Source organism: Telmatherina bonti (genome assembly GCF_933228915.1).
Source record: "Telmatherina bonti genome assembly, chromosome: 3".
NCBI classification, from domain to species: Eukaryota; Metazoa; Chordata; class Actinopteri; order Atheriniformes; family Telmatherinidae; genus Telmatherina; species Telmatherina bonti.
The window spans coordinates 21,297,222-21,314,685 of record NC_136621.1 but is presented as its reverse complement, the minus strand read 5'-3'; the positions used below and the strand labels follow the sequence as shown (position 1 = coordinate 21,314,685).

Below are 17,464 nucleotides of genomic sequence, written 5' to 3'. Positions count from 1 at the left end.
ACTGTGGCAATGCTCAAACATCATATTTACTCGCAGACAAAGTGCACGTAACAAAGGTTACACACAGGCAGATGGCACTGATTCAGCAGAGGCCATGTGAAACCTCTCACTGCACTGATCCAAAATGGCTGGTTTTACCTGAGGCTAACCATGGAACAACAACAGAGCAATTAAGAAAGAATTAGACCTTACCTGGCTGTTTTATTATACATCTTCTACATGCTACAGTAATTACTGTAAGTGATTGATATCATGAGTGTAAATAGCTAAAGTAAAAAAAACCAAAACCTTCTTTTAAAATGACCACATTTTCTTTTTTTTTATCATCTTGAAAATTTTATTTCTTCTCAGGAAAAGAAATGATGCAAAGAGGGAAAAAATGACGAGAAACAATAAAGTGAATCATTAAAAACAAACGTATATGCTGCATTCTGTTATGCTTCTCAGCTCCGGCCAGTGTCAGCTTTCTGCATTTCTTTGTAGATGGTGCTGTAAAAATGAATGTACCAAGTGGTGATTTATTGTTTCATCAGGCAGCTGAGTTTATCATTTTAATTATTTATTAATTTACTTTTATTCAAATCGAGTTCACCTATGTGACACAAACATGATAATCTTCAGAATGCTATCAAAGCATTAATGTACCCAGTTAAAATCATCTTAAAAGAAAACTTTAAACCCATCTGTAATCTTATTTTTGTTTGACCCATTTAACCAAGAATAATATTGTTTGATCTCTTCACAATAAAGTTACTATTTATGTTTGTGTTTATTGTCAGCATACAAAGTATTAGTATAAAATTAAACTAAATTGTAATGGTCACAATCAAATCAGCAGTAATGTTTGCTCTTCTGATACATATGTCATAATATATGACAAAAGGGTTTGTGAAAACATAATTCCCACTGTAATATTTCTATACAATAAGTTTTGCACAAATGCTTGAAAATTCAGGTTACTTCTGCCATACAAAGGGAACAGAGTGGAAATGTTGATGATGTGTTGCATGACCATTTAAAAACTTGGAAAAAGACAACAAACGCTACCAGAGCACCATCTGCTGGAACAGTGTTGTAAAAATAGCTAAAAGTACATTTTGAAAAAGAGTAAAATCCTTTGTAACTGTGAGGTCTGTAGGCCAATTCACATTTAAAAATAAATATCTAAATTTAAACACAAAAATAATAACACAGAAAATTAAAGAAAAAAATCACATTGGAAATTCAGATGCATTAATCAGATTCAACTATCTGGACGCTGTTTTTGATAGAGCTAGTCCGTGGTTAATTATCCAGGGTTAAACTAATTTTAGGTTAGATATGAGATTCCCTCTGGAGTATCTGTGTTGGGGGCAATCAACAAATAAACGGTTTTCTCTAAAACGAAAATGAAGGACGCAAAGAAATCTAAATTTTTGATAAACTGTATTTGATTTGTGTCCAAAGAAAAGTGGAATTCTGACACAGAGATGTGAAGCACATATTCCCTCGCACTTGAAAGGAAATTTGATACTTACACATAAGATAAATAAATTCAATGACTTCTAAACCATATGGCCTAGTAGGCTAACTTCAATACAGGTGACTGTTGAATTTAAACAAATGAGCATCTGCAGTAAATAAGATACATGTTTTCCTCTTTTATTTTTAACTCTTGTCCTATTTTATTCCAATCAATAATCATTCATCTCTATATGAACACTTTTTTTCAACAGTTTCTAAACCATTTAACTAAATAATTTTAAAGCAGTTGAATTGAAGCTGATTACGAGCAAAACAAGACACAAGTCTTCCTCTTCTTTTCATCTTTGGCCATATTAGATATGAATACTTTTATTAAAATAATCAATAGTTCCTACTGGAAGCTATTTTCCTTTAATAGCATCAAAGCGACCCGCAAAACAACCAAAAAGATGTGCTATTTATCTCTAATTATGTCAATTTCCACTATTCTTAAGTTAAGAGCTGTTCTGAGGTGATGGGTGGTTTTCGGTTAGGATGATGAGTGATTTTAGTGATTGTGTGTGGTTTTAAAAACAAAAGTTTGCAAAATTTGGAGTGTTTGAAGGTAAAAGGAAGAATTTCCATAATTAATTAAGTTTCCTTTCAACACTAATGAGTCAAAAGCTGCTGACAGTTTTGCACCTCATTACGGCAGACAGCAGCTGTATCGATCACGTGATTCTTCTCAAAAACAAGTGTTGATGAACTGGCAACCTGTTCATGAAGTACCCTGCCTCGCTGGGACAGGCAAATACTGTTTTCTCTTTGCTTTTACTCGGGGCTTGAATTAGCCAACACCTGGACTTTCGAAGAAGCCTTTTTTCGGTCGTACACCGCGACTTCGCAAGTCACGTGCACGCGCATGATACAACCAAATCAGAATGCAACTATGTTTTGCGTTAAAAGTCACATTTTTAAGAAATATATATATATATATATATATATATATATATATATATATATATATATATATATATATATATATATATATAAAGTTACCTTTATTTCCAATACGCTTATACTTCTGACAGTAAAAGAAATACAGACAGACAGACATACCGATAGACAAACACACAGATAGACAGACACCGGGAAGGGGAAGAAAAATGGGTTTTGCCTTTGAAGAAGCGGGAGATGTCGATCACCAGATGAGGCTAGTGCTCTTGGAGAGCTTCCTAAGCTTGTTCTTAAAAAAAAAAAAAAACACCTTCAGCATAAGTCTGAAAATAAAAATGTTAAGTATATTTTTATTTTTAATGATAATTTTGCATGTTAAAAATCCCATTTGTTCAGACTCCATCAATTCTCAATGGAAGATATCAACTAATGTCATTAAAAGTATAAAAAGACCAAAAACTACTCACATGTATTAATGTATCCACTAAATTTATTCAATTTTGTCTAGACCTCTAAAACCTCTGGGGACAGACTCAGATAGTTGTTATTTATTGCTTATCTCAGGAACAGGGGATAACAATTGGCTATTTGAGAAGCAGTAGTTTAAAAATATGTGAAATGGTCTTTATTCCAGATGTTGATGCTGACAACAAATATAACCAATCAAAACAATAGGTTATCTGTTACTATTTCGTATCATATTCTATTATAAAATTATACAGACTAAAACACTTTTTTTTAAACATTTCATTTCATTTTTCTTTTTTTTGTTGAAACATGTAATCACTTTTTTCTTTCAAAGTCAAATATGAGAAGAAATGCTGAGTTGCTTTATTGTTACAGGTTTTTACAAAACATTTCTTTGTTTCAATAAAAAACTCTGCTTCAACTTACCACGTGCTTCAAAAATGCTCCAAACAGCAGCGGAGAGAAATCTAACTGCCAAATCAACTGTCAGGCCACAAATGAGGGTGTTGTCACACAGATGTGAGTTGGCTGATAAAGACTTCTTCATGGACCTGTTTGTGTAAACTCAGAATACTGAAATAAACTGTAGAGTTTAGTTTAATAAATAGAATATTACAAAATTATTTACACATCAAAAGAAGCTATATATATAACTTAATTACAATCGCAAAAGACAACGTTTTGTAAATGTTTATGAAAAGACAGGAGGTGGGTTGTTTTCTAGCAGTTCTCTAAACACAGCAGAAACACATGACAACTAAAAGAAAAAGATAACAGTAACTGTACTCAGCATATAGTGTCACATAACTAATACTGGAAGAGGGACTCTTGAAGACTGAGTTGTTAGGTTGTTAGAGTAAAATGGACTTTTATGCACTTTCATTTGCCTCATTTAAGACCTAACTTTACTAATTAAATCAAATACTTTGAAAAAGCTGATGAAATAAAATAAGATTTTCAAAGAATCAAGAACGTTTTTTTTGTTGTCGTTTTAGCCTAGTTCCTTTTAATATCAATCCTTTGTCCTGACAGAGTTCCCCTGCCATTGAAACTTTGGGGGGAAAAAAAGAAGAAGAAGAAGACACCCATTTTCAAATTAGATTTATGTTGTATCAGCCTGTTTGTTTGTTGTTTCCAGTTGATATGTTTCATCCATCCACATATATAAGTTTGAGTAAAAGAAAATCAGTGTTATTTACACATAAATAAATTATTACATATTATTCTGCTACTGCAAATCACTAAATCAATTTTTCTGCTCTTTCTAAAATCTGTAGCTTAGTCGGTCCAAGAAAGGCTCATAAAAAGTGCTAACTGAACTATTCCTGATAATTGATGTGACAAGACAATGAGAACAGAGGCTTTAATATACAGGAACAATATAAAAATCATAAAATTTGTATTGTAAGTCCTGGAGAGAGAAAGTTCAAAATGAGCATCTTTGATAAGAGTCTGGTTGCGCCATGGGCCTCCATCTCAGTGTGTTTGCTGTTGCTAAAATAGCTTCTCTTTATTAAAAAATAATGTATAACAGATGGTTTATTTTAACACATGTAGCTTAAAAATCCTATATAGCAGCTAAGCAACTGTTTTCTCTTTAGCTTTGAGGCATATGAAATCATTTTATTGTGAAAATGTGAAGGGATACCAGCTGAGCAGAGCTGAGCTCCGCTGTGAATCTGTCATATTTGGAAGCTTCACGAACAAACAGGAGACAACAGTGGAACTGTAAATGATCTGAACATGAAAAAATGAAAGTGTATTGCCAGCTCCTTAACTATCAGCCTGCTGCTTTGCTCCAGCGCCAAGTTTTTACTCATTTAACGATGGAGAGAAAACACAAAGTCACAACATCCATAGCTAGACACAGAGAACGCATGATGGGGTTGAGTCTCCACGGTTCTCATGGTGTGTTAAAGTACAACTTGTTGCTCCGAGTTCCCTGTTCAAGTTGATCGATTCTTGTCGCGTCACCAGAAGAAAACATCAATAGAGAGAAATGGCAGAGGTCGCTCCAGCTCTAGCGGCTGCACCAGCTCCTGCTCCAGCCAAGAAGGCTTCGAAACCGAGAAAAGTTGGTCCCAGAGTCAGTGAGCTCATTGTTAAAGCTGTGGCAGCTTCCAAGCAGCGCGGAGGCGTTTCTGCAGCTGGTCTACGGAAGGCGCTTGCGGCCGGAGGGTACAATGTGGACAAGAACAAGGCTCGCATCAAGACCGCGATCAAGAGCCTGGTGACAAAAGGAGTTCTGGTCCGAACCAAGGGTATCGGAGCGGCTGGCTCTTTCAAAGTGGGCAAGACACCGGATAAGAAGGCAAAGAAGCCCGCAAAGAAAGCTGCTAAAGCAAAGAAGCCCGCAGCCAAGAAACCTGCCGCAGCTAAGAAACCCGCCGCAGCCAAGAAGCCCAAAAAGGCAGCAGCAGCCAAGAAGCCAGCAGCCGCTAAGAAGTCTCCAAAGAAGGCCAAAAAGCCCGCAGCGGCCAAGAAGCCAGCCAAAAGCCCCAAGAAAGCTGCCAAGAGTCCCAAGAAGGTCGTCAAGAAGGCCCCCGCAGCAAAGAAAGCACCTGCAAAGAAGGCAGCCAAGCCTAAAGTCAAGAAGGCAGCGCCCAAGAAGAAGTAAACTGTTACTTTAAATTATTTAAACCGATAAAAGGCTCTTTTAAGAGCCACCACTTCTGTCTTCTGAAGAGCTTTTTTTAAATTAAAAATTATTTATTCAGATGGATTGTTATTTGTTTAATATTTTATGGTAAATGTTATGTGTGTAGTTTCTTTCACACTGGCTAGAAAGGATGCCAAAATTTAGATAATTACCTCTTTTTTTTTCTTTTTTTTTTTTTTTATACAATCTCTTCATGGTACCACTTACTTGAATGAAATAATTCTCCTGTCATTACTTGAACTCCAGTTTGTTGTAGCCTGTTACGTTTACTTCAACTGTGCCATCTGCACTCCACTATGAGTGCATGATTCTCTGTTAAGAACAAAGGTAAAATAATAGTAAATTTTGCATTAATTGTATAAGAAGACAATGAAGTATAAATTTACTCATATTTATGCAATGTTTTATCATATTTGTTCTTAACTTGCATTTTTGACAATGGAATAATAAACTGTTTGCATCCATATACACTCAGTTTCATGTGCCTTTTGTGAAACAAACAATATTCCCAGTACTATCAGGAGATCAGTTGGGCGTGGTAGCGGTTCAAGTGGTTGAGTGGTCGGTGGTTCGAGTCCTGATTACCTACCCTGCCGAAGCCCCAAGGAGGATTGTTCTCTGAGGGCTTGTCCCAAGTCCAGATAAATGCAGAGGGTTGCATCAGGAAGGGCATAAAAACATTTGCCAATTCACCCGAGCGATGATTCACTGTGGCGACCCCTTCAAAAGGACAGCCGAAAGGAAAACAACTGTCAGGAGATCAGTTCGGAAGTAGAACTGATAGTTGCTGTAAAACTCAGCCTGGGATACATGATCTGCTTTTTTCATGCCACTCTAATTTCCTCCAGCACATTCTACTGAGCAATGTAGCTTTTTTTTCTAACATAGACACTAGCTATGTTTTAAAATTAGGAAGAGCTACCTTGGTTCTTCAGAAGATGTGCTTTGTCTGCTTCCTGTCTGATACGATGTACCCAAAATAAATTAAGCTCACATTCTAAACTACAAGGTTGTGTGTATAATCTTGGCCTCAATAGAAAGTTGACACATGAGATTACTATAGAAGGATCACAATGAAGATAATGTAAATGTATCAGGGCAAATTAATCTGGAACACGAGACCTCTTAAAATATCCATAATTGTTGGAAAATTTATTTTTAAAAAAACTGGAACTAATTGGAGCTTGTATTTTCATGAAACTGACTTATTCAACCTAACAAATTAGCATGTAATAAATATCCAGTAGCAGTTACTGTTCTATCACATCACATTAATCTTGCTAGATGGTTAATTCCTGTGTGACATGTTAATGGTGCACAGGAATTTGTAAAATGAACATCTTAATGAAAACATGAGAACAAAATTTATGGATTAGTGCATCAATAGTGGCAATGGAAACGATCAGCTTGTGGCACTGCTCGGGTGTAATGGAAGCCCAGGTTGCTTTGATAGCAGCCTTCAGGTCATCTACATAGTTGGGTCTGGTGTCTCTTATCTTTCTCTTGACAATACCCCACAGATTCTTTATGGGGTTCAGATCAGGTGAGTTTGTTGGCCAATCAAGCACAGTAACATCATGGTCACTGAAGTAGCTTTTGGTACCTTTGGCAGTGTAGGCAGGTGCCGAGTCCTGCTGGGGAAAAAAAGTTGGCATCTACATAAAGCTTGTCAGCAGAAGGAAGCATGAAGTGCTCTAAAATTTCCTGGTAGATGCTGTGTTGACTGTGCACCTCAGAAAACACAGTGGACCAACACCAGCAGATGACATGGCTCCCCAAATCATCACTGACTGTGTAAACTTCACACTGAACTTTAAGCAACATGGATTCTGTGCCTCTCCACTCTTCCTCCAGACTCTGGGGCCTTGATTTTCGAATGAAATGCAAAATTTTCTTTTATCTGAGACACAGTCCAGTCTTCTTACTCCTTAGCCCAGGTGAGATGCTTCTGATGTTGTTTCTGGTTCAGGAGTAACTTGACACAAGGCTCTTGAGTCCAGCTTCAGTCCACTCCTTGTGAAGCTCCCCAAATTCTTGAATGGATGTTGCTTGACAATGCTCTCAAAGCTGCCTTTTGCTGGTGCATCTTTTCCTTCCATTAATATGCTTGGATACAGCACTCTGTGAACAACCAGATTCTTTAGAAATAATCTTTGATGGTTTTAAGATGTCTTCTGTGGAAGGCATCTGTCAAGTCAGAAGTCTTTCCCATGATTGTGTAGCCATCTGACCCAGAATGAGGGACCATTTAAAGGTTTAGGATATCTTTGCAGGTATTTTGAGTTAAAGAGTTGATTAGGGTGTGACACCATGACTTTCTAAGATTGATGTTTTTCCACAATATTCTAATTTTCTGAGACACTGCATTTGGGGTTTTCATTATCTATAAGCCAAAATTATTGAAAATTTAAGGATTGAATATTTGAAATGTTTCACTCTATGTGTAATGAATCTATAAAATATATAGATTTTACATTCTGAAATGAGTGACAAAAAATATTGAACTTTTTCATAATATTCTAATTTTCTAAGATGTTCCTGTAAATATATTCACCGCGAGAAGGTAAAAATAAATTATTTACAGGTGTTTTTTTTTCTTCTTTGTCACATAATAATGAGACGGACATATTTTTGTAATAAACATAACTTGTTTGTGTGGTTTTCTTGAAGAGGACAAAGTAGCAGAAGATCTAAAGTGGTGTCCTGATAGTTTTTCTCTATTCCTATATAGTTCATCATTTCCGTTTGCCAGGGGCGGAATTACCATTAGGCGAAACTAGGCGGTTGCCTCGGGCCCCCAGTTCTTTAGGACCCCATAAAACTTGTCATACACTTATAGTTTTTGATTACTTAGTTACTTATTACGAACATAAATTATATTTTTGATTAAAATACATTCGCTAAACTGCCAGCAGAATGCTTATTATATTATGCGTGTCTCGGGGACCCCCCCCTTCAGTCTTCACTATATTGGATTGGTCTATTGTAGCTACTGCACATACGCAGAAAGGATCCAGGAAGACCACAAACCATATGAAAACAAACGGCATGAAGAGGCAAGACAAAAAAAATAAGAAAAGAAGATGAAAGGAAAAGAAAATGAAAAGGAGCTACCCCAAAGCGATGCTATAAAGTGAATAAAGGAGAAAAACACGAAGCTGTCCTCAAAGTTACGTGAAGTGATGATACCTCCTTCGCTGCAAGTGAACAACATCGACATCTTTTGGGGAGGGTCTGTTGTGTGGAGGTGAATGACGAGTGAGTGTGAAAAGTGTCTCGTCTATATAAGAAATATTTCTTGATTCTATTAAAGACGGGAAAGCATATTGGCCATTTTGAAGTAAGCTTTGAATTTCCAATCTATTTGTGACAGAGGATGTGAAATCAATTATTTAGTTGTCTTTTTTTAAAACATTGAATTTCCTGGGAAACTTCAGGCTTCAGGGATCTTTCTAAAATCACACATATGTACACATATTTATTCATTAATTATATTAATTAAAAATAATTTTTCGATTAAATTGATTCATAATATTTTTCTGCGAAATATAATAGACATCAGCCTAAAAAAAATCCAAATCGGTTGGGCCACATTATTAACACCACCACATTGTTGATTCCTGTCAATCTTATTACTTTGTATTAATGTTGTTTTATTGTGTATTATCATTTACTGCTGTAGATGTTTAATATTGAGTTAATTTGAAATTAATTAATTTACTGTTGGGCAGTTTAAGCATTTCTTATATTTGCATCACTATTTTTTTCTGTGACGTGCAATCTGTTTCATGATGCATTTTCCAACTGGGCCAAGATGATACTTCTCACTCAAAGGATGACTTTCAGTTTATCACAAATATTACCACATATTATTTTGGGGGCACTTGGTTTCCACTGAGCAGGAAGGGTTTGAAATATGTAACCAGCAACGGACATAATTTCCAGTCGAGTAGAAATTGCAATATTTACTATAGGGTAAATAATGCACTGGGGCCCCAAATTTCCTAAATCCGCCACTGCCGTTTGCTACATGTTATGATTGGTGTGTATGTACAGAAACGATCAGATCTAATGCTGGTGGGGTAGAGTGTTCATAAGCTTGGGAAGACTGAAGACTAGGCAAGATAGATAGCTTGAATCTGCAAAGATTCAAACTATCTGGAGGTGTGGAAATAAATTAGGTTTGCAACAAAGTATATTTTTTAAAATAAACTCTAGTAGTTTTTTTTCTTCATTTTTTTTCCAAAGATAAAAATCAACTTCCATTGGGGAATAAGATCTTTATAATTGGCTAGACTTGACTTATGGGCTCATTATGAGACCAGACAAAAGTGAGGAAAGACTGATTATATTGGTTTATTCTGGTGGGTGCCTTGGTGTGTGGTTTTTCTAAGTATCTTGAAAATTAGTTTACTTAACCAGGTGTATATTTTTTTTCCCCAAACTAGATTTCTATTAATTTCAGCATTGTTTCCTCTTCCCCTGAAATTTGCTCAACAGGCCCCAGTTGCAAATTCAAATTTCCCATTAGACCTGGCTTCAAGGGCCCAAAGACACATTGTTTAATAAAACAGTGGTTTAACACAAGCAAAGAAAAATTAAGGATAGGAACTTTTGTTCCTAAATATTCATAAGAGCTACATTACAGCCATGATAAGACTTACTGTGATACGAGTGAACAAGTGATTGAATGGTAGAAATGAACTCCTTGACTACATTAAATCGTGAAAATCGTTGCACTTTAGTTAGGTGTGGGGGGACTCTTAAAAGAGCCGTTCGGGCGTTTTGCTTCCGCCAGTGAGACACTTGTCCTTTTACTTGGCTTTAGCGGGCTTCTCTGTCTTCTTGGGCAGCAGAACAGCCTGGATGTTGGGCAACACGCCGCCCTGAGCGATGGTCACTCCGCCCAACAGTTTGTTGAGCTCCTCGTCGTTGCGGACAGCGAGCTGAAGGTGACGAGGGATGATACGAGTCTTCTTGTTGTCGCGAGCAGCGTTGCCAGCCAGCTCTAGGATCTCAGCCGTCAGGTACTCCAGCACAGCTGCGAGGTAGACGGGGGCACCTGCACCAACGCGCTCTGCATAGTTGCCTTTGCGCAGCAGCCTATGAACACGACCCACAGGAAACTGGAGACCTGCGCGGGAGGAGCGGGTCTTTGCCTTAGCTCTGGCTTTGCCACCGGTCTTTCCACGTCCACTCATGGTTTCAACTCAAATCTGTATTCAGATAAGTGAGTTGAGCCGCCAGACGCAGGCTTATATCTGCACGGCGAGTGGGAAGGTTCCTAGCAGACCAATCAGTGCAGCTTCCAACAGAGCCCCACCCCTACAAACTTTCGCGGACTTTTTGAACCGACCTTTCTCCAATAAACAGCGTCTATTTTGACCGGCAAAGCTGCTATTCGTGAGACTGAAGCTAATCTTGTTACATAGTCCACAAAAAGCAAGAACTTATTTCTTGTTCTGGAAACCTCTAGAAGAAAATGGCGTCGTTTTCTTCTCGCGGACGTGTTTGAAGACAGCTCCTGACACGTCAGGTTGGCAGAAGTTTTTTCTTGCGGGGCCCCGAGATGTATCGTATGATTGGTCGGGCGTTTGAGGTGGGCGTGATTAACACGCAAAAGCATGAAGCGGGAAGTTACTGTTTCTGCATATTTCCTGTTGCAAATAAAACGGATTGTTTTGATAAAACAGGTGATTAGAAAGTACGAAGGTTTTTTTTTTTTTTTTACAAGTTGTGGCGTTAAAACCCACTGACCGAGCAGCGTGCCCAACCCGCCCTGTCGCGGATGAAGTTGCTTGTTAAATATGAAATAACGGGGTACATTAACTGGATCTTTATGTTATGTTTTTCTTTTCAATCGGATGTGTTTTTTTATTGTTAGGTTATATTCTTTATTGTGTAGGAACTTGAAATTATAATGCATCATATATGTAAAGTAAGACTTTTTACATGAAGCACTTTGTGCTACCTTTTTGGGGGTTTGTTTGTTTTTAATACAAAATGCTTTAATAAACTTTTATTTGACTTGACCATGAAAGTGATTGGTGTCTCTAGTCTGATGCATTCACAGCATACTTTGGATTTCAATATGCCCCAATGTAAATTCCTTAGTCACCCTGAAGGTAAACCATTATATGAGATGGAGGAGTCACATTCAGACTGGTCTCTTAACACTGCATCTGAGTCACTCTAAAGTGACTAGGCACAGGAAAGCATATGAACGAGGAAAAGGACTAAGCTCTTTAGTGAGGAGGGAGGTGGCTCTTAAAAGAGCCGTTGGGGTAAGGTTAGCAGTGAGTTTAAGCTCTCTCTCCACGGATGCGGCGGGCGAGCTGGATGTCCTTAGGCATGATGGTGACCCTCTTGGCGTGGATGGCGCAGAGGTTAGTGTCCTCAAAGAGACCGACAAGGTAAGCTTCACTGGCCTCCTGCAGCGCCATGACGGCAGAGCTCTGGAAACGCAGGTCGGTCTTGAAGTCCTGGGCGATTTCTCGGACCAGGCGCTGGAAAGGCAACTTTCGGATGAGCAGCTCCGTGGACTTTTGGTAGCGACGGATCTCTCTCAGGGCCACGGTGCCAGGCCTGTAGCGGTGAGGCTTCTTCACACCGCCGGTGGCGGGAGCGCTCTTGCGAGCTGCTTTGGTAGCAAGTTGCTTCCTTGGGGCTTTGCCTCCGGTGGACTTACGAGCGGTCTGCTTAGTTCTGGCCATTTTTCTTCTTTCTCTGGTGTGGGAAAAAAGTATGTCTGATCTGAGGGATCCACTGCTATTTAATTGTTGGAGCAGATGCGTAAAATGACGCTGCCCTAAATCTCCACCCACTCTCGAAGGGTGAGCTCCGCCTTCTGTGACTCAGTTCCACGAATAGCAGCTTTGCCCGCCAGAATGGGCGCTGTTTATTGGAGAAAGGTCGGTTCAAAAAGTCCGCCAGAATTTTTCAGAGGTGGGGCTCTGTTGGAAGCTGCACTGATTGGTCTGTCAGGAACCTTCCCGCTCACCGTGTAGATATAGCTCTGCGCCTAGCGGCTCTACCCACTTATCTAAATACAGATTTCAGCTTGGATTCCACCTCTCTCTTTTCCATTCATGCTCATATGTTTGTTATTGCCTCTTTTCGTGGATTCTCCACATCTGCGCTGTCTGCAGGCATGGCAGTCTGAGACTGTGGCTTTCACTTTAGAGTGACTCAGATGCAGTGTTAGAGACCAGTCTGAATGTGACTCCTCCATCTCATATAACATTCAATCACACTTCACATTTCTTTTAGGATGCATTCAATAAATTTGATACTGCTTCCAGGGAAAGCGAGTGCAATTTTGAATACAATTCTTTTGGTAGGTTGAGCTTTTGCTCATAAATTATTACACTACAAAGCAGAGATCTCTGCTCATTGCTTTTTAGATCATTAAAATTCAAAAGAATAGTCCTGAGAAATGGCTTTTACATTAACATACACAAACCAGGTCTGTGTTTTAGTTCTAGACCAGAGCTGGTTCAGATTATGGTTCACTACCCCTGCTTTCAACATGACTTTTCCTCTTCTCACATCAATTTCAAAGTTAATGTTTCTCAGTGCAGCAAAAACTGTTAAGCTTTGACCTGTTGTGTTTAACATATGTTGGAGCAGTGTCTGAATTCTGCCTCCTAGTATTAACTTTTTAAATAGTGTGAGTGATAAGTGTCTTCAAGTGCAAGACATTTGGAAACGGTGCAAATCATGGATTGTGTTCAAGGTTTTGAAAAGTATTATTTTTAATAAATGTGTGCAGTCAATAGAACTTTTATCAGTCCAGAAAAACTGTAAAGGGTTATGTGACTAATGTTAAGTTTAATCTTAATAAATGCTTAAAACACACTTTGTGTTTCAGAATTTTGTATTTTCAACTACAGATGGACAATACTAAACATGTCTTGTCAATATGATAGTGTAATGCTGGTTATTGTACATGAGCTCAGGTGATGATCATGTACTTTCTATTTAGGCCAATATCAGAAGATCTAGTTTCGCTCAGGGAAGATATAAGTGACACGGACAACAGTTTGGGAAAGCAGACCAACAAAATGCTTTAATGGTGGAAAGCCAGTCTTAAAGAAAAGATAAATACCAATGAAATGGCAACTTTGACTGATTCTTATCCAACAGTGATCAGCTTGAAATGCAACACAACTTTGGTCATAAACAACAACAAAAAAATCAAATTCACAGAAAAAAAACCGATGTGAAATAAAATAAATGGAAATAAAAGTGAATTGAATTGGGCCCTTGATAATAATTCCACAAAGTTCAATGAAGTCCAAAAGACACACCATAAATTGTCCGTGTTATTCTGTGTCCTTAGTTCGTCCGTGCGTGACAGTCCTTTAATGTCCGAATGTGAGATTGTTTATGTAACTGTTCATCTACCCAGCTAGTGTGATTTTTGTGTTCTTATCTGTATGGTTATATAGTTGCTTTCTGCAGATGCACAATGAAACGGTTGCCGACGTCACACCCTCCACGCATGTGAGCTGATATCCTGCTTCACGTTCCTCTGGTCCAGGCTCTGGCTCGCCATCACAACTCAGTCATACACCAAAAAAACCAACCAGAGTTTGGTTTTGTCACAACAAAACACCACAGAGATGTCTGGTAAACCCAAAAATAAACCTCCTTGCAGGTGTGGATACCTTCCAAAGCAAAAACTCAGAAGAAAATATAGCTTTGACCACTCTTTATTGACCTATTAACACAAACAAGTTCTCTTTTTTATCGGTTGAAACCATAGACTGTATATAAAGAGATGGACGGAGCCTCTGTGACGTCACCCATAGGTTTCTGAAGAGCTGAATTGATGCTTGGTGGGCGGTTCCTACCGCTGCCATGTTGGCAGCGTCATGCATGTCGTCTAGCCCAGTGAGCCGTGAGCGTCATGGCGGATGATTGACATCGAGCGAACTCTGAGCTTTCTGTAGCTAAAAGCTAACTGAGCTAACCCCGAGATAATGGGAGCTAACCAGCTAACAGAGGTGAGCGGGCTAAAGTTAAGTCACATTGTTAACCAGCTAAAAACCGCAGTTGTTCTACGTTCTTCTTACTTGAAGCCGGAGATTGGTACCTGTCAATCAAAAGGACACGCCCCTAAATATGCCAAACTTCGAGATTAAATTACTTTTAAACGGACGAGTTAGAAAAGAATTCACTCCCCCCACAGTTAAGGTAAACCTGACCTATAAACCGAAAATGGATTTTTGAACCAGGCTGTAAACATGTTTATTTCTGCCGTGAAGTTGGTCTTTTTGATATGGGAGTCTATGGAGATTTGCTCTGTTTTGGAGCCAGCCCCTAACGGATGAATGGAAAACTGCAGTTTTATGCACTTCTGCATAGGCTTCACTTTTAACCGCCGGAGGTTGCCACTTGGTTGAAATGTGTCTGTTCTCATTGCATCACGTGCAGAAAAAAACATGCAGAGGAAAAGAACACACAGGGAAATTGAAGCGCACTCTGCTGGTAAAAATGATAATTACAACAGTTACAAACAAAGTCAGTCTAAAAACTGAACAGTGGAAACTAAGAGAATTTGGGGATTTAAGCTGTGTACAACTAATGGGTGTTACAATAGGTTTATGGTGCTTCTCTTTGATGCTGATAAAAATACGTCTGGTTTCTTATGAGAAAATTATGATTATGAAATTAAATGAAAAATACTTTATTAATCCCATAGGGAAATTATAAAGTCTGCAATTAATCTATTGCAAGAATAATATGGAATGTGAATAAACCTACTCACATACTTTACTGACGAGTAAATTAATTGTTTTTAAATTGAAAAAATAAAAATATAAATTGAAAAAAATAAAATATAATAAACAATTATGCACAACAACAATTATGCACAATAACATCCATTAATCATAACATTTCTCAGGCTGAGATACTGACATGGCACAGAAGGAAAACACTTGCTGGGCTTCACATGGTATTTCATTGCTTAAAACATGTTTAAGACATTAAAACAAATCGCATGTTTTCTATGAACAAGGTCGCATTTCAAATACTTCAAAAAGTATATCTGATATTTTCTGCTGTAATTCCACAGCATCGCTGGCCTAATCCTGCTATTAACCTAAAATAGCACCAATATCAATTTACCAACAAGGTCTACCTTTCAAGAATCATATACCCTGAAACAGAATAATACAGTGGCCTCTGTAAGTACTTATACTGTAATTCCAAACTGATGAATGAGATGAGTCATTTTTGACAACAGCAAAATTGATATTTGAAAATGTTGTCCTAAAGAAGAATATGCTACTTATTGTGCTTCTACCAAGTCTCCTAAAATCATAGACTCAGTGATTGCTTGAGAGGTCAGGATAATTTAATGGACAAAGACATCACATGCAAATCTGTACACTTTTAGTTAAACAAACCCTGAGTTAGCATAAAGAAATCTATAAGTTTGTCAGAGATGGATGCTCTGAATGTGACACCACAGGACATTGTTTAGAAAATGTACTTTTACGTAGCCTTGCTTAAACCGTTCTATAATTCAACAGTGCCTATTGTCAGTATACAACATCCCTTTCTTTCTTCCTGCTATACAAGCCATAAGCAAATATTGGTCCTTGTTTAGTGACTAATAAAAGAACCTTTCATTATATATATATATATATATATATATATATATATATATATATAATATGCAAACCCTCATCACATCTTTTATCCAAGTAATACTTAGTTCTAGGAATGATGGGGGTTCTGAAAAATGCTCACTTGAGAAAAGTATAGAAAAGTTTAAAAAAAAAAAACCTATGTATAAAATGTACAAATAGAACGTAGGACAGGTAATACTTCAAATTACAAACATACACATACTGTATATACATACAAACAAAGGCTTGTGTGAGTATTAAAGAAAAGGAATAAGCTCTTATCAAAGATTTGGTGGCTCTTAAAAGAGCCTTTTGTGGTTTTAAACAGGCATGGGCAGTTTACTTCTTTTTGGGCGCTGCCTTCTTGACTTTAGGCTTGGCTGCCTTCTTTGCAGGTGCTTTCTTTGCTGCGGGGGCCTTCTTGACGACCTTCTTGGGACTCTTGGCAGCTTTCTTGGGGCTTTTGGCTGGCTTCTTGGCCGCTGCGGGCTTTTTGGCCTTCTTTGGAGACTTCTTAGCGGCTGCTGGCTTCTTGGCTGCTGCTGCCTTTTTGGGCTTCTTGGCTGCGGCGGGTTTCTTAGCTGCGGGCTTCTTTGCCTTGGGGGGTGCTTTCTTGGCGGGCTTCTTCACTTTAGGCGCGGCAGTCTTGTTAATCTTGAAAGATCCGGAGGCTCCAGTTCCTTTTGTTTGGACCAGAGTTCCTTTGGTGACCAGACTTTTGATCGCGGTCTTGACGCGAGCCTTGTTCTTGTCCACATCGTACCCACCGGCGGCGAGAGCTTTCTTCAGAGCGGCAGCCGAAACGCCGCTACGCTCTTTCGAAGCAGCAACAGTTTTGATGATGAGCTCGCTAACGCTGGGACCAGCCTTCTTCGGCTTCGCAGCCTTCTTCTTGGCAGCCTTGGCCGGAGCGGCCGCTGGAGCTGGGGCGGGAGCAACTTCTGCCATTTCCTCTATCACTGTCTGCAGTTTGTCTAAATGCAACGAGAATCTCGCTAACAATAGGAAGCTCAGAGCAGCCGGCTGCTGTTAAACACACCATGAGAACCGTGGAGAGTCAACTCTGTCCTTTGCGCCTGTGCGCAGCATGAACGTCGCACCACTTTGTGTTTTCTCTCCATCGGTAAAATCGTAAAAAATTGGTGTTGGAGCAAAGCAGCAGGTTGGCAGTAAATAAGCTGACAACATACTTGTGTTCCTTCATCTTCAGCTCAATTTGAGCTTGAAAGTTTTTTCTTACTTTTGCACACAGCCTCTAAACATCACCGATCTGACGCGGAACTCCGCGCTGCTCAGC

The 17,464-nt window shown here is 38.7% G+C and overlaps 4 protein-coding genes across 4 annotated transcripts; 1 reads left to right on the top strand and 3 right to left on the bottom strand.

Moving 5' to 3' along the window:
• Positions 1 to 4,867: 4,867 nt before the first annotated feature.
• On the top strand, positions 4,868 to 5,485 carry LOC306774599 (histone H1-like; the record flags this gene model as incomplete). The annotated part of the gene is made up of 1 exon (XM_079264705.1): positions 4,868 to 5,485. The coding sequence occupies one exon, from the start codon at positions 4,868 to 4,870 to the stop codon at positions 5,483 to 5,485; it is 618 nt and encodes a 205-aa protein (XP_079120831.1).
• A 4,856-nt stretch (positions 5,486 to 10,341) lies between these two features.
• LOC306754259 (histone H2A) lies at positions 10,342 to 10,728 on the bottom strand (the record flags this gene model as incomplete). Its single annotated transcript, XM_079238202.1, has 1 exon — positions 10,342 to 10,728. One exon carries the CDS (start codon positions 10,726 to 10,728, stop codon positions 10,342 to 10,344), a length of 387 nt encoding a protein of 128 aa, XP_079094328.1.
• Positions 10,729 to 11,829: 1,101 nt separating this feature from the next.
• LOC306774720 (histone H3.2) lies at positions 11,830 to 12,240 on the bottom strand (the record flags this gene model as incomplete). Its single annotated transcript, XM_079264875.1, has 1 exon — positions 11,830 to 12,240. The coding sequence occupies one exon, from the start codon at positions 12,238 to 12,240 to the stop codon at positions 11,830 to 11,832; it is 411 nt and encodes a 136-aa protein (XP_079121001.1).
• A 4,048-nt stretch (positions 12,241 to 16,288) lies between these two features.
• On the bottom strand, positions 16,289 to 17,123 carry LOC306774719 (histone H1-like). Its single transcript, XM_079264874.1, has one exon. It carries the CDS (start codon positions 17,113 to 17,115, stop codon positions 16,507 to 16,509), a length of 609 nt encoding a protein of 202 aa, XP_079121000.1. The 5' UTR covers positions 17,116 to 17,123; the 3' UTR covers positions 16,289 to 16,506.
• Positions 17,124 to 17,464: the final 341 nt, after the last annotated feature.

Bases quoted from the DNA above. Each gene is read 5' to 3' on its own strand.
- LOC306774719 (XM_079264874.1), bottom strand. From the start codon at position 17,115: ATGGCAGAAGTTGCTCCCGCCCCAGCTCCAGCGGCCGCTCCGGCCAAG.